The sequence below is a fragment of the Cheilinus undulatus genome, linkage group 1 (assembly GCF_018320785.1).
Source record: "Cheilinus undulatus linkage group 1, ASM1832078v1, whole genome shotgun sequence".
Taxonomy (NCBI): domain Eukaryota; kingdom Metazoa; phylum Chordata; class Actinopteri; order Labriformes; family Labridae; genus Cheilinus; species Cheilinus undulatus.
This window is the reverse complement of record NC_054865.1, coordinates 32,955,866-32,970,569: the sequence shown is the minus strand read 5'-3', so window position 1 is coordinate 32,970,569 and position 14,704 is coordinate 32,955,866. Positions and strand designations below refer to the sequence as shown.

Below are 14,704 nucleotides of genomic sequence, written 5' to 3'. Positions count from 1 at the left end.
TCATGTTTCACCTTCCAATACCGAATCCATGAAGTCCAAATACATTTTTGTGGTCCTTGCTTGCCCTCTGTCTCACATTGTTGTTTTTTTTGACACGTTTTCCTTCCCCATTTTCATCTGGAGAGCATGACTAAATGCTCAAATTTGTGGTGAAATTACTCACATCCATTGACAGAAAGATGAACCACCAATCATTGTGATGATAAAGTGATCAAGCATTGTTTTTTGAGCTAAGTGAAAAACATTTTGAGTTCTCTGCATTTTGGGGCTTTGGAAAAACTATTCCCTTGAAAACTGGAAAATGGTATAAACTCTCCTGCTAAACGTAATACTTAGAGCAGTGTTTTTGCTGGGTAAGACTGTAAGTGGAGACCAAATTAAAGAGAAAGGGATAATGTTTGAGGTCAAACATGAGTTTGTTTCATAGCCATGTGTACTTAAACTCACTGACTGTTTACTTTACTGTCACCTTGTACTTTACCAAATGTCAGCGATCTTAAATTTTACAGTCAAGGTGTGAGTTCAGTCAGAACAAGATGCACTTTGATTTAAAAACAAACTCTAAAGCAGCATTTTGGCCCAAAGGCAGAGGTTCACTACAAATCTAACTCTAACAGCTCTGTTAGCAGAAAACATATTCAAAGTATGACAGGTCTTTATTATTTTAGGATCACTTTTCTGTCAGAGATGAAAAGAAGCAGAATCTTGCAATACAGAGGTTGAGAAAGTGGCAAAATATTGTGAAATATTAATTTGTTTGTTCTAAAAAGGGTTTGCATCTCGTGTTGTTTTGCTTCTGCCTTCAGGGAGGGCACTTTTCCACTTTCTGTTCTCGCTCTTCAAAAGAAGCGTCAGTTGCTTTGTGATATTTAAAAAAAACAACAAAGTCGATGTGCATACATTTTTCATCCTAAACAACTTCTTTTATTATTTCATGATGTTTTTTAAGCTGCTTTCTCCCAGAAGTTATCCGAATGAAACGGGGTATCGAGATCAAAGTTGTCTTTTGATATGGTCACATTGCTGCTGCACATGCTTCTGTTTTTTGCTTGTTTTTGTCATGTTCCTGTTCTGAGATTACGTGTAACATATTCACTTATACTCTGAGTGATGCGTGGTGTTTTAACTGTCAGAGCTCCTTTATCCCACTGCATTACCTCTCTGTGGATCCCAGAGTGTTGTAACTCTGGTCTTTATGGCACTTCAGGCAGCAGGCAGGAACACAGCACATCCAGTCTGCTTCAACAACACAAGAAGTAGAATTGTGTGATAAATCCACACATGCTGGAATCACAACGCTTGAGTCTCAGTTTCACTGGTAGATTCAAGGCCCATAAATGTATTAGCTTTATATATCAAGTGGATTCACAAAGTATTCAGACCCACATCACTGTTTTTTTAATATTATGTTGCAGCCTGATGCTGCAATCATTTTAATTCATGTTTACTCTTGTTAATCTACACTTAGTACTCCATAATGACAATGTGAAAACAGAATTTTAGAAATGTTTACAAATGTATTCAGGTTGACATAAGTATTCAGACCCTTTACTCAGTACTTACGCAAAGCACCTTTGGCAGCAAATACAGCCTCAAGTCTTCTTGAATATGATGCAACAGGCTTTGCACATCTGAACTGGGGGATTTTCTGCCATTCATCTTTGCAGATCCTCTCAAGCTCAGTCAGGTTGGATGGGGACTGCAGTGGACGGTCTCTCCAGAGATGTTTGATAGGTTTTAAGTCAGGGCTCTGGCTGGGCTCCTCAGGACATTCACAGAGTTTCCCCTAAGCCACTCCTGTGTTGGGGTTATAATCGTGTTGAAAGATGAACCTTCAGTCCAGTCTGAGGTCCTGCTGCTGAAAAATACCCCCACTGCATAATGCTGCCACCACCATGCATTACTGTTTGGATGGTACTGGGCAGGTAATGAAAGGAGACTGGCTTCCTCCATACATTGCGTCTAGAATTGAGACCAAACAGTTCAACCTTGGTTTCATCAGGACAGAGAATCTTGTTTCTCATGGTGTGAGAGTCCTTCAGGTGCTTTTTTGCAAACTTCAAGTAGGCTTTCATTTGTTTTGCAATAAGGAGAGGCCACTCTGCTATAAAGCCCAGATTGGTGGAGGGCTGCAGTGATGGTTGTCCTTCTGGAACTTTGTCTCATCTCCACACAGGACCTCTGCACAGTCAGAGTGACCATCAGGTTCTTGGTCATCACTTTTACTAAGGCACTTCTCCCCAGATTGCTCAGTTTGGCCAGGTGACCAGCTCTTGAAAGAGTCCTGGTTATGTCAAACTAGTTCCATTTTAGAATTATGGAGGCCACTGTGTTCTTGGGAACCTTCAGTGCAGCAGGACTCTAGATCTGTGTGAGGGCTTCTGTAGAAAGGTGTACACCTTTCCAAATAATTTACAATCAATTTACAATTCTTAATTCAGCCATCATTTTATAGTACAGCCATCTGACTTTGACACACAACTCTGCTAACAGCTAGCTCAATAAATGTTGAGGTTAACTTGGCTACTGGTATAGACAGGCCTGTAGCAGAAGTCCAGAGGCGGTAAATGAACAATGTTCACATCCTGAAAAAGTAAACACAGTATTGCAAAAGTGGTGTAACACATCAAAATCTCTAAAAATAAACCAACAGTGGAATCCCAGAGGGCATCATTGTTACACTGGAAACATAACCTTGAACAACAACAAGTAAAGCACTTATTTAGACATTCGCTACAAACAGTTGGCTCAAAATTTCACTTTGAAAGTTGTTTTTCTCACTCATTTCCCTCCTCTCAAGTCCTCTTTTTATGATTTTGAAATGTTACAGCAGTGTAACCTCATAACTGGCCGGTTAGAGCATGAAATCTTTCCCAGCATGAGACGCACTGATGTGCGTGTTACTTTGGTCGACTAAAGCTATTACTAAAAAATGTTCGTCGACAGCCTTTTTTCCCCATGACAAAAACTAGACTAAGAGTAACAAAATAGATCTGTGATGACTAAAACTGACAAAAACAAAGTTTAGTTTTTGTCAAGTTGACTTAAACTAGACTAAAATGTAACTTAGCTTTTGTCGGGCATTCAAAATTCGTGATATTTCTCCAGTGTGTAAATCTGTCAAAAAACAATGTAGCTGTATCTATTCTACCTCTCAGCTGTAGAAAGCAGGGACCCCAGGTTTAGCAGAGTGCACAGAACACACCACCATGATTTGGTACCAGATTTAGGCAAGAAAATAAGTGCTTGGACTAAAAGTAAAAACTAAAATGTGAGGACTTTTTATGGACTAAAACTAGACTTAAACTGAAAAGGATATAAATGACTAAATGGTACTAAAACTAAAATGCATTTCATTTAAAGACTAAAACTAAAACTAAAATTAAAAATAGCTGCCAAAATTAATGCTGGTGTCAAACATTCACTGAACAATGACCTGACTTATACCCAACTAGGGCTGCAACGATTAGTCGACATAATTGATTGTGTTGACCATAAAAATTAGTCGACATGGAAATTCAAGTGTCGACTAATCATATTATTGTTTTTGATATTGGTAAATCAAATACAGGCCGGTAAAAACTCATCTGTACTTGCAGTTCACTACTCAAACAAGAGAGCCAGCCTCACACCAGAACATGTTGACATGTTGTTCCTGCACTACAATTTAAAGAAATTATAATCTATTGTTCAGTCACTTGGGCTGGAAGTTTGATTTGTTTACATTAAGCTTTATTTGTCCTTTTGGACTTTGGATGGGCTATTTGCTTTATTTACTTTTATGGACATACCAGTCACTTTAAAGAAAGCCATCCTTTAGTTATTTGTAACCTGCAAGGCAGGTGAACTGCTACTATTTTAATTGCTAATATTTACGTAAAGTGGGGATCCAAAATAGCATGCCAAATAATTGCGATTAATCGACTAATCAGGGAATTTATAGATAGTCAACATAAAAAAATAAACATTATTTGCAGCCCTATACCAAACACATAAAACAAAGGAGAGCCCAGATTGATTGTGCAAGTCTGGCAAAAACTCTCAGCATTAAACTAGATACAAAATGCAGCAACAAAAACTTTCTTATTAAATCCAAGGCAGCTGGAGCTTCTCAGTCATTCTGGTGTCCAGAGAGATTTTATCGGGAAGGTTGAGTGCAGCCAGAGCAGTGAAAAAGCTCCTCTGATTCTTCACCTGCCCACTTGCCCCCCATGCCACCTGCTGTACTGTAGCTCATTATTCACCCAGGAGACTTGTGTGAAACATTTCTAGCTAGTTTCAAACACATATTGGCTGGCTTAGATCTTCCTCTACACACGACTTCGTCAGGGGTAAAAGAAGTCCTTTTGGTGAACTGAAAGAAAAACCCTCAGGCCTGCAAAAGTACAATAAGTATAACACTGAGTTACTGCAAATATCTGCTCAGGGCTGCTGCTACGCCTCAGGGTCTCCATCAAGAATGTTTTCAGGAAATTCTTTTGGGTTTCTTCGGTCAACTTACCTTTGCTATTGAAGAAAACACATATTTTTGAAATTTTGGATGATGTTGTTACCTTCAGATCCATTTATTTTTTGTTTATGCTTGGAAGAGCTGATTTGATAGCTGATTGTAGCTTCATGTTCCGCATAAAGTTATCAGTGGTATCAACCTTTTCCAAATTACAGAAAAGTTTTAAGGATTACTTTAAGCTGTTTTGGTTGATTTTGGCTGACAAAGAAGTTTTTTTTATCTCTTCGTCATGAACATTTGTTAGTTGTATTTTCAATTTCACTAAATTCCTGCTTTATTTAAACATTTAAGTATCACTCATGGAGGATCTTTGCTGTGAAAATGGAAATAATAGCATTTTCTGCTGTTTGCAGTAACTCACTTTATCAGACACTTACTACCTGGCAACAGTTTCTGACATTTTAATTGTCTTCATGGAAACAATCAGTCATAATGCTTATAGTCTTGTTTGTATTTCAGCCATAAAGAGGCAGCAGCGTTAAATCCTGTTTGAAACTAAGTTAAAAACTCCTCGTATGAGCTTAAGTAAAAGTCAAGAGACACACAGATTGTGGAAATCAGGGCCAATACTGATACTGTTCAGTGTTAACTTTGGCAACTATTTTTAATTTAAGATTAAAATGTTCATTACATTTAGTCTCATTTAAGTCTTTTCTCTCCACTGTAGATTTAGTTGACATAACTCAAAACATTTTTGTCCACTTTTAATCCATAAAAAGTCCTTCCATTTTAGTTGAAACTTTTAGTCAAAACATTTATTCTCTTTCCCTGAATCTGAAGCCAAATCTTACTCGTGTTCACAACCTGGGATTCCCGCTTTCTACAGCTTAAAGACAGAAGAGCTACATTATGTTATGTGTTGATGTTATTTTTACCATAGTGGAGAAATATCATGGATTTTGAATGTCCCATGAAACTACATTTCATTTTGGTTGTGTTTTAGTCCCATTGACAAAAATTCCGTACTTTTCCTGAGTTCTACTCATCCAAGATCAATTTTTTGCTAGTCTTGGTCTCGTCTTCTTCATAGAAATTTGTACTTTATTTTTTCCTTTGATGTAGCACAGTGGTTCTCAACTGGTCTAGCCTCAGGACCCACCAATATCTTTGGTAACAAATTGTGTCCCAAATTTCCAAAGATTTTCATCATGCACGTTTGGTAAACAAAAATATTGCACTGAAGATCTTGGATGGAACAGAATTTATGACAGGAACAAGAGATAGGACAAAGCTGACATGTTTTACAACTCCCTTTTACCCATGGTAACATGTAAATTTTGGCCAATTTTCCAGCGATCTTTAGAAATTTCCTTAGTAACATGGTAAAAGCAGCTCTTTTATTGCAAGAAAAGGAGATAAATGAGTTGAAATATTGATAAAACTCAAATTTACCCATTATCACAAAAAAGAGTAAAATAAACTGTATGGTTGCATGTTCTTCATACACTTTTGCCACAATTTTTTTCTAGACATTGGCAACTCATTGAAAACTGCTCTTAGACCCACTTTTGGGTCCTGACCCACCAGTTAAGAACCAGTGGTGTAACACTCAGTTTTCTCTAAGGTTTGACCTTGAAAACAGATAAGAGTGCGTCCAACAGGTGGCAACTTCTGCCTATTGAAAAAACCCTTATTTGATTTAGCCAATAGCATTAAACAGAGATAAACACTGCCTGATAACATCTGTTCATGCCACATTATTTGTTGAAGGCCAAGTCTGTCAAAAGAGCCAGGATTGGCAGAAAATTAAACCAATGCATCAGTGCATCCTAACCTCGCAAAGCCAATAGGCTGGCCAGATTCCACATCTATTATCAGACAGATCCATCTTGCAAGGCTCCTATCTGAAATGATTGCACCCGATCTGAGAGATGTTGGACCAATCAGCGTCATTTGAGGGAATCGAGACACTAGCTATGGGTGTGGTTTAGTTGTCCTGCAAGCTAGTAAACAATGGTGATCACTGTAGTGATTTGCTCGGTTGTAGCTGTAGTGTAGCAGCAGTTTTTATCAAAACTGGACAACATTTCTTCATTTAAGGAAGAGCAAGAATCAAACTGAAAGCTTTGCGTGACAGATGTTTTTACTTTTCTCTTGACCGGCTTTAGTATTAGTTTGTTTCATCAACTGGCTCCACTAATAGTTAGCTACAATACTGTGTGGAGTTAACTCCAGAGCTACACATGTCTAATATGTAGGATGAGTATTGAAATCTGGTGCAAACACATCCAATACCTACCGTACCGAATCACAAGACAGATTTTGGTGCTTGTTTTCAGTACCTTGCCAACCTGCCTCTCCAGAAGACCAAAATACATTATGTGAAGAAGTTACACCTGTTTCCCATGCTTATATGTACTGTCTCTGAATTATTCATGATACAGAGGCACCTTTCATCAGCTACCAACTTTCAAAGCACTTCTTTTCTCTTTAAAGTATTGATTCAAGCACCGTTTAGGCCCCAGGAACCTTTAAAAAGTATCAATTCAGCACTGGTATCAGAAAAAAACGATACCTGGCCCTACTAATGTGTCATAAATATCATTGCTCTGATTGGATAATGAATGAGACAGAAGGAATGTTTGTCCAGCCACCCTCTGAATTTTTTTAAGGTTCAGCCCTTCCCAAACACCTTCTATGGGTGATTGCCCTGATGGATGCAAGACATATCCCATGAAATGAATATGTGAAACGGTCTATCTGGTATGTCGGGGTAGGTGCATCCCTAGCAAGATTATAATAGTTTTGGATTTTTCAGTGTTTTTTTTAATTTTGTTTTCACTTTAAGTGTTTGATTTCAGTTTAGTTTTTATTATTTTTGACTTCTGGTTTGTTAGTTTAGTTTAGTTTTTATTTTGCAAAAATGTTTCGTTTTTGTTTAGTTTTTATTAGTGTTAGCGTTAGCGTTTAATTTTTTATGGATAGATGTTGGGGCTGAGTGAGCCTCATACATTTTTAAAAACATATTAAAACAGGCTGCTCTTCATTTATCATTTGTTTATCTAATGATGATGTTTGAATACAAATCCAGACATAAAACTACCACTATGTGAAGTCTTAACCGATCATATCAGGCAATTTTACACTTCCCAGACTTGTGTGTCGGTGCCAGTCAGTATGGTTGTGTCAAAGACTAAAACTAAGGTTATTTTGTCTTCATTTTTATTTTATTTTAGTTAGCTTTGTAAGCGCACGATAAAGTGTTAGTTAGTTTTCTTTTTTTTTTTTGGTAAAGCTTAGTTTTTATTTAGTTTCAGTTAACTAAATTGATTTTTTAATTTTAGTTTTAGTTATTTAGTTAGTTTTAGTTAACTACAATAACCTTGATCCCTAGTGAGTTGGATTTTTTCTTTGTTTAAAATAAGAATGAATTTATAAGAAAAGGAAATGTTTTCATATCTCACATAAAAGAATCATGTGCCAGAGTGGAGGCCACCAGTTACACTTTGACACAATTTTTTGTTAGTCATAAATGTTCTAAAACATTAAGGTAAAAGCAAGATTTAATGGACAACTCAGTCTCTTAATGTTGTTTTTAACACTGCCTGGTAGAGATGAGAGATTGAAAGAGCTATTCTTTATCATCAGCCTTAGTCTTGAGGTTTTTGGGATTGATGAATTCATTCCTCCTTTAAAAGATACTTGAGTCTCATCGACGAATCATACAGCCTTCTCACAGAATCGTGGGCTGCCATGGAAACACTAGCAGCTCATCGTTTGTTTGATGCTTTTGGAGGACTTCAAAGAGACAGAATCTTGTTGCTTTAACCCATATTGAGAAGCGTGCAGTTACCTGACCTGAGATGCTTCAAAGGGGGGAATTAGTTTATTTTTTTAAGGTGCTTGAATTTTGGCCTCACCTCTTTGAGTGTATGTTTTTATACTAAAGAAAGTTCTGTGGACAGAAATCTGAACTCAAATAATTTTTTTTACAACAACAAAGAAATAGTTATTTTATTTCCTGTATTGTGTTTGTGAGTCTTCCCGTGAAAATCAATGATCACTGTCTATCATAAATAATTCTTATTTGAAGTCTTCTGTAAAACATCAGCTTGGTTTTTCACTTTTCATAAACTAAAGAAAGTAAGTTTTGATTCATGGTCACTCATATTCATCGTTTCTATGCAGGTGTGTTGAGGAACATGTCTGATGCTTTCTTTCATCTTCTTATCTGAATTTGCAGCCTTAGAAATCAGCTTCACACTTGAAGAGGCAGCTCACCCACAATGCAGTTCATCTCATTCCATCTTTGTGTTTTTTTTGCAAACCTGCTTCCCTGCCAGAATCGATCAATAGAGTTGGAGTTGATATACATGGGGGTGTCCATAATAGCATTACAGATGATGCACCAACATCATGTGCTACACATCTACACGTGCAGTACAAATATACACAGGCAGTACAGCACTGCAAACAAGTGCGTAAATATGCAAATTGGAGAACACTGCAGCAGCATTGCTTTGTCCCTGCACATGTCAGACGTTGCTGAGCATGAGTACACAGTCATGTAAATCAGAATAGCAACAACATTAACCAAAGCACTGAGCTGCAGACTGAAGGAACATTCGGAAAGATTAGTGGCAGATGTCAGCTTGCAGCATGTTTCGGTGTAGGCCTGATCTGTAGGAAATGTATAACAGCACTAATTTAACATCATTGCACTCCTCTGTAATTCATTCATTGACAACAAAATAGCAGGGTTTTAAAAAGGATCAATGCTGATGCAGCTTAGAAAGGTTGTAATTTTTTAAAATGCTCTAAGTCCTCCACTAACAATTTCATTGGAGAATATGATGTTCTGTCATGGCAATAGTAGTGTTTTTAGTTTAATCCCATCCTTTTTAACTTCATCTTATCCTAGAATATTTTTATGATTTCAGCCTAAAGGGCCCTGGTGTACACTTTAGTGCAAACTAAGGTGAACTGTGTACAAATGCACCCCTGTGGCCCAGGGGTGTGTTTGTCTGAAAATGAGGAATGGTTAGGTAAAATCACGAGTTTGTGTTCTTGAGGACAGAAAAAAACATCAGTGCCTTATACTGGCCAAACACTAGACGATTTTCAAATCGTAAATGACAGACATAAGAACAATTTCCAAGGGTTTCTCATCTTATAACCCTCTGAGCATACACACTAGATGACTCAGCTAGACTTTGAGTCTACTCGGACCGCACACCTGCTGGCCTGCCAGCGACCTCGCGTGGTCACATGACTTTAGAAGAAAAACAAACATGTACATGTATGGATACCACATGCTTGCTGTCCCTCCACCATAGGCTGTCCTGGCATGCATTACCGGTGCAGCAAAAGTCATAAAACAAGTAAAAGAATCAGGATGAAATCCTGGCTGGAATGAAGTTGTGTTTATGTTTGTAAGGAATGATAGAGCGTACCACACTACCTAGTCTGCTTGCTCCCATTGGTTGTTGTAGGTATTCCGACGGAGGCACTTTGCCCTAGAATCGTAAATATCAAACATGTTTGACATGAGGTATTCTCTTTCTTTAAATCTGGTGCCAAATCCTACTTGTGTTCTATTTGGCCTGCAAAACCTGGGATCCCTGCTTTCTATAGCTGAGAGGCAGAAGAGCAACAGATTTGTTGTGTTTTGGTGTCTTTTCATGTAGTGGAGAAATATCATGGATTTTGAATGTCCAACAAAGACTAAATTTCATTTTGGTCTCATTCTAGTCCCCTTGACAAAAACTGAACTTACTTTTGTCAGAGTTTAATCAACACTTATTTATTTTTAGCTGGTCTTAGTCTCATCTTCCTCTTAGAAAAACATTTTTTGTCATAGTTTTTGTTGATGAAACAAACACTGGACTGTAATGTGAAAATCAACTTGTAAAAGCACAGTGCTCATACATTATGGTAGTACCAGGGGGTGGGATTGTGTTGAGGAGCTTTGGATTGTAGTTTAGCCCCCCATTTAGCCCTAAATCGAAATATAAAAAGTAATGATTGTATGTTTGGAAGATCAGTTTCTGATTTTGCTTAAGCTTCAGCTATGAAAGTCAGATAAAGTTGACCAAGAACAGAAAACAATGAGCATGTACTCACTAAAAAAACCCCCCTCTGTTTGTCGTCTTGTGCATTTGTGTGCACGCTGTGGCTGCAGGTGTTCGCATGCTGGATGGTGAGGTGACCGACATGGTGGAAGCTCAGTCCCTCAGCCTGAACCCCCAGCACATCGACATCTATAGCGCCAGCTGGGGCCCAGAGGACGACGGCAAAACCGTGGATGGACCTGCCAAACTTGCCAAAGAAGCCTTTCTGCGTGGAGTGACAGAGGTGTGTGAGTCTGTGAGTGTGTGTGTGTGTTTGTGAGAGACAGAAATTATTTACAGCATGTGTGTTGCTTCCTTTCAGCACTTGGTAATTGAACTGTTCAAGCATGAGAGGACAAAGCGGCAAGAACAAAGCTTTTTTTTTTTTTTTTTTTCACCCCAGCAATTATGTATGGAAGGGAATGTCCTGTGAAAGCCACAAGGGAGTAAAATCTTGGAAAATTATTAGAAGCAGTGCTGACCAAAGAAAGAAATAGATAGAGGTTTCAAAAAAGGTTTTCTTTTTTAATTGAGGGCCCTTCGTTATCTGCCAGCTCATCTTTTTGTTTCATCTATCTCAGTTAGACTACACATTGTCCCTTCAAGTGTAAATCAGGTTGTTTTTTCCGAGTCTGATCAGACAACTTCTGGAGCCTTAGCATTTGTCTTTGATTAGTATCTCTGATTCAAATGCTCCAGTATGCATAAATAGGTTGTTAGAAGGCTGATTTTAATAACTTGTCTGCTAGAAGCACACAAATGTAAATATTAACAACAAGGCCAGGTCATGAGTTCATGCAGTTGTTAAAAGCAGCAGTAGTGGGGATGTATGGGACAGTTTCATAGATGTCAAACTAACAAGTCAGTGAATAAAAGCTCTAACATCTGCACTCTATGAATAAACACCTCCATCCAGCAGACTCTGATTCCTGCTACAGAGCAGAACGTTTGAAGACGTGTGCCATAAAGCTGATTGAAGATGCTGACACTGTCTACAAAGATAATTACCACAGTGACAGTGCTGTCAGACGGTGGTGTGGGTGGTGCATAGCTGGGTTTGATCAATGCCGAGAGAGACGGTTCCACTCAATACAATAAGAGACTCTTAGATGAGAATTATAGCACTTCAAAGGCTGAGAGGTTGGATGATTTATCACAATGAGCTGTTGTCATATATGCCTTTTGTCTAGTGCACTGCTGTCATATGATATTTAGCTCTTTTTAATTCACTGAGTGACCACCCAGCCCTCTGTGATGGATGCTGCCTTTTAATGGGTCTGTTTTGAGCTGAATATGCCCTCCTGTAATTGGTATTCCTTTTCAAATATTGGATGAGATTATGATTTTTTCTGTGTCTGGCTGGTCGAAGTGGTGAATAATAAATCATTGAATGAAACTTCTTTTTCAATTGGTTTGATTTCTGTGTATCTTTCCTCAGGGTCGAGGTGGTTTGGGCTCCATCTTTGTGTGGGCCTCTGGGAACGGGGGTAGAGAGAAGGACAGCTGTAACTGTGATGGCTACACCAACAGTATCTACACCCTGTCCATCAGCAGCTCCACTCAGAATGGCAATGTGCCCTGGTACAGCGAGGCCTGCTCCTCCACCCTGGCCACCACCTACAGCTCGGGGAACCTCAACGAGAAGCAGATAGTGAGTCCGCATTGTTTGTGCAGCATCATAAATGACAGTGTTTTTTTAAGTAAATCACTTTTTGATAGATGAAAGATTTTAAGATTTTCACTGTCTGGCTCTGATCATTGGTTACATATTTCATCAGATTACATGAAGAATACAATGCCAACATTCACTCATTAGTTTTTCAGCCCCAGTTGTCCCAGAACACTAAAAGTGTAGCAACTAAACACAAATTAAAAAAAAGATGAATAAAACTTAATAAAACAAATATGAACAAACATTAAAAACAGGAAGAAACAAGTGAAAACAAAAGAAAATCCAAAATATTTAGCTTCATAGCTTCATCCCTCAGCATAAATGTTGTCATTCTTCTTTTGCTTTGCCAATTGTTTTGTTTACATCTGTGACTGCTGCACGTTCAGACTGTTCTCTGCTCTTATTGGTCAGCATCACTGATTTCTCAGAAAAAATCATAGAAGGAAGGACAAAAATCAGACTTGGTAGGCTTTCTATCCAGGAGCCGTGAGGTGTCTCAGATGTGTTCTTCATGTCCTTCACCATGACACTTTTAAAATTCAAAAGATCCCAAATGCCAAAACGGGTCAGGCTATAATCGTGCATTGGCATATGAGTAATTTACTAAAATTAAAGAAAGGAAACAATAAATGAATGAATAATGTATTTTAAAAAATAATGTTTAAACTTGACAACATGTATTTTATTCAAAGAGAATTTACTTAATAATTAAAGGGGGAAAGAGAAGGAGGAAGTCAAACTGTTTAGAGGTAAAAATGTTAAATTCTCAATAGCCTGCATATATTAAGATTAAAGTGCAGATTTTAATGTTAACTCTTTAATTTTGGACAAAATCCAAAAACTGTTCTGCCAGAGGTCATTCAAAAAATTTTAAAATCTGCCAGAGTTTTTGTTTTAAGAATTACTTGTGCAGTATACTTATCACTGTTTCCCTCTTTATAGTAACATAGACTACTTGGGCCTTCCAATATTTAAATCAGTGCTGAAGCTGTTATGATTTCAGTTTATCAGTATTCTTGCCAACAATGGTTTTAGGCTGTTCAAGGTTGACCTATAGAGTTTCTTAATAAACACACTAAAGTTATGTTTACATTCATCAAACCATACTCTATGTATCCTTGAGCTCTCACAAACATGCTGAATTAACTCCCTGTCTAATGAAACATTTGCAAAGCAGATTGTTTACATCAGTGTTTACTTTCTCTCAGCCTCTGCTGGCACGTTGCTGTGTTTGTTTGCGTGTTACAGCCACCTGTAGTAGATCACCGGAGTACTGGGAAACCATTGGCAGCCCTTTATATCCCATCACTCACGTCTGTGTGCGTGTGCATCCGGTGCACGTGTACAAGTCAAACAACACAGGCACATCATAATTAAAGAAAAACTTCATAGTTCTACAAGAGGTCATAATGGGGGATTAGAGTCATTTATCAAAGGAAACAAACATGAGCTGGATCCAGCCTGAAAATTTGATTATTCTTTATGAGATGATTTTTTTGGTTTTTCTGTGTCTTTAATAACTTTATCAAAGCATGTTGTGACCAATTAGTTTTCAACTGGAATAAAATTTTACCCAGAAACTGCACCAGTGGAAGAGCTGTGTTTGTTGATTCAGATGAGGAGAGGATGACTAATATATTTTATCTTTGATTTGTCTGATTAGTTTTTCATAAATTAAGAAAGCTGTCACTAGAGATCAGTGTTACATTAGTTGTTTTAATGATTTGTATAAACTGTACATGTTGCTTTAACATCTGAGATTTTTTTGAAAAGTTCTGCCCTTCCCAAACACTTTCTATGGGAGCTTTCCCAGATGAATGTGGAATATATCCATGCGATGGATATATTAAACAGTCTATCTGGCATGTCAGAGTAATGCTCTGTCTATAGCACTGTGGGTACCTTGTTCGGGGGAGTAGGTGGAGCTACTCCTACCCCCCTGCTCCCGAGTGCACTTGAGCCCAAAGTCCAGTTTGTTTTGGTAGTGTGAATGCAAACGAACCGCGCTTGGGCACCGGGCCCGGGCCCACTTGGGGAGGTGGTCTCGGGCACAGTTCAAGTGGACTCTGGCTCAGTTCGGATGAGATGTGAATGCAGTCGCGCTCGGATATGGGACAGAGTGCTGTATCAGCTTTATGACGTCATCGTAAAAACTAAACTTCTTTCAAAAGTGCGGCAGTTTGTTCAGATTTTTCCTCAATAAGGGGCAGAAATCATCAAAAACCGCTGTATCTGTGCAGCATGAGCCCATTTAATCCTCTGAGCTGTAGCAGATATGCAGATACAAAGAGTGATGTCGCTGGCTTCTTAAAAGGAGATTTCAAGTCATCCATGGCTGCAGGATGGATTTTTGCTGGGTGAAAACAAAAACATTCTTCGCTCAGGTCATGACCCAGTGGTTGCCATGGTAGCTTCTTCCTCCTTTTTCTCTTTTGCGGGGTTGTAAACCAACTACGTGCATACAGCCACCTG

At 38.3% G+C, this 14,704-nt stretch overlaps 1 protein-coding gene across 3 annotated transcripts in view; it reads left to right on the top strand.

Moving 5' to 3' along the window:
* The window catches only part of furina (furin (paired basic amino acid cleaving enzyme) a), a 137,610-nt gene that overhangs the window by 100,335 nt on the left and 22,571 nt on the right, over positions 1–14,704 (top strand). For all 3 annotated transcript variants that reach the window (XM_041789334.1, XM_041789352.1, XM_041789343.1), the window contains 2 exons: positions 10,632–10,804; positions 11,999–12,211. In XM_041789334.1, the coding sequence (XP_041645268.1) occupies positions 10,632–10,804; positions 11,999–12,211 (386 nt within the window). The remainder of the gene's footprint in view (positions 1–10,631; positions 10,805–11,998; positions 12,212–14,704) is intronic.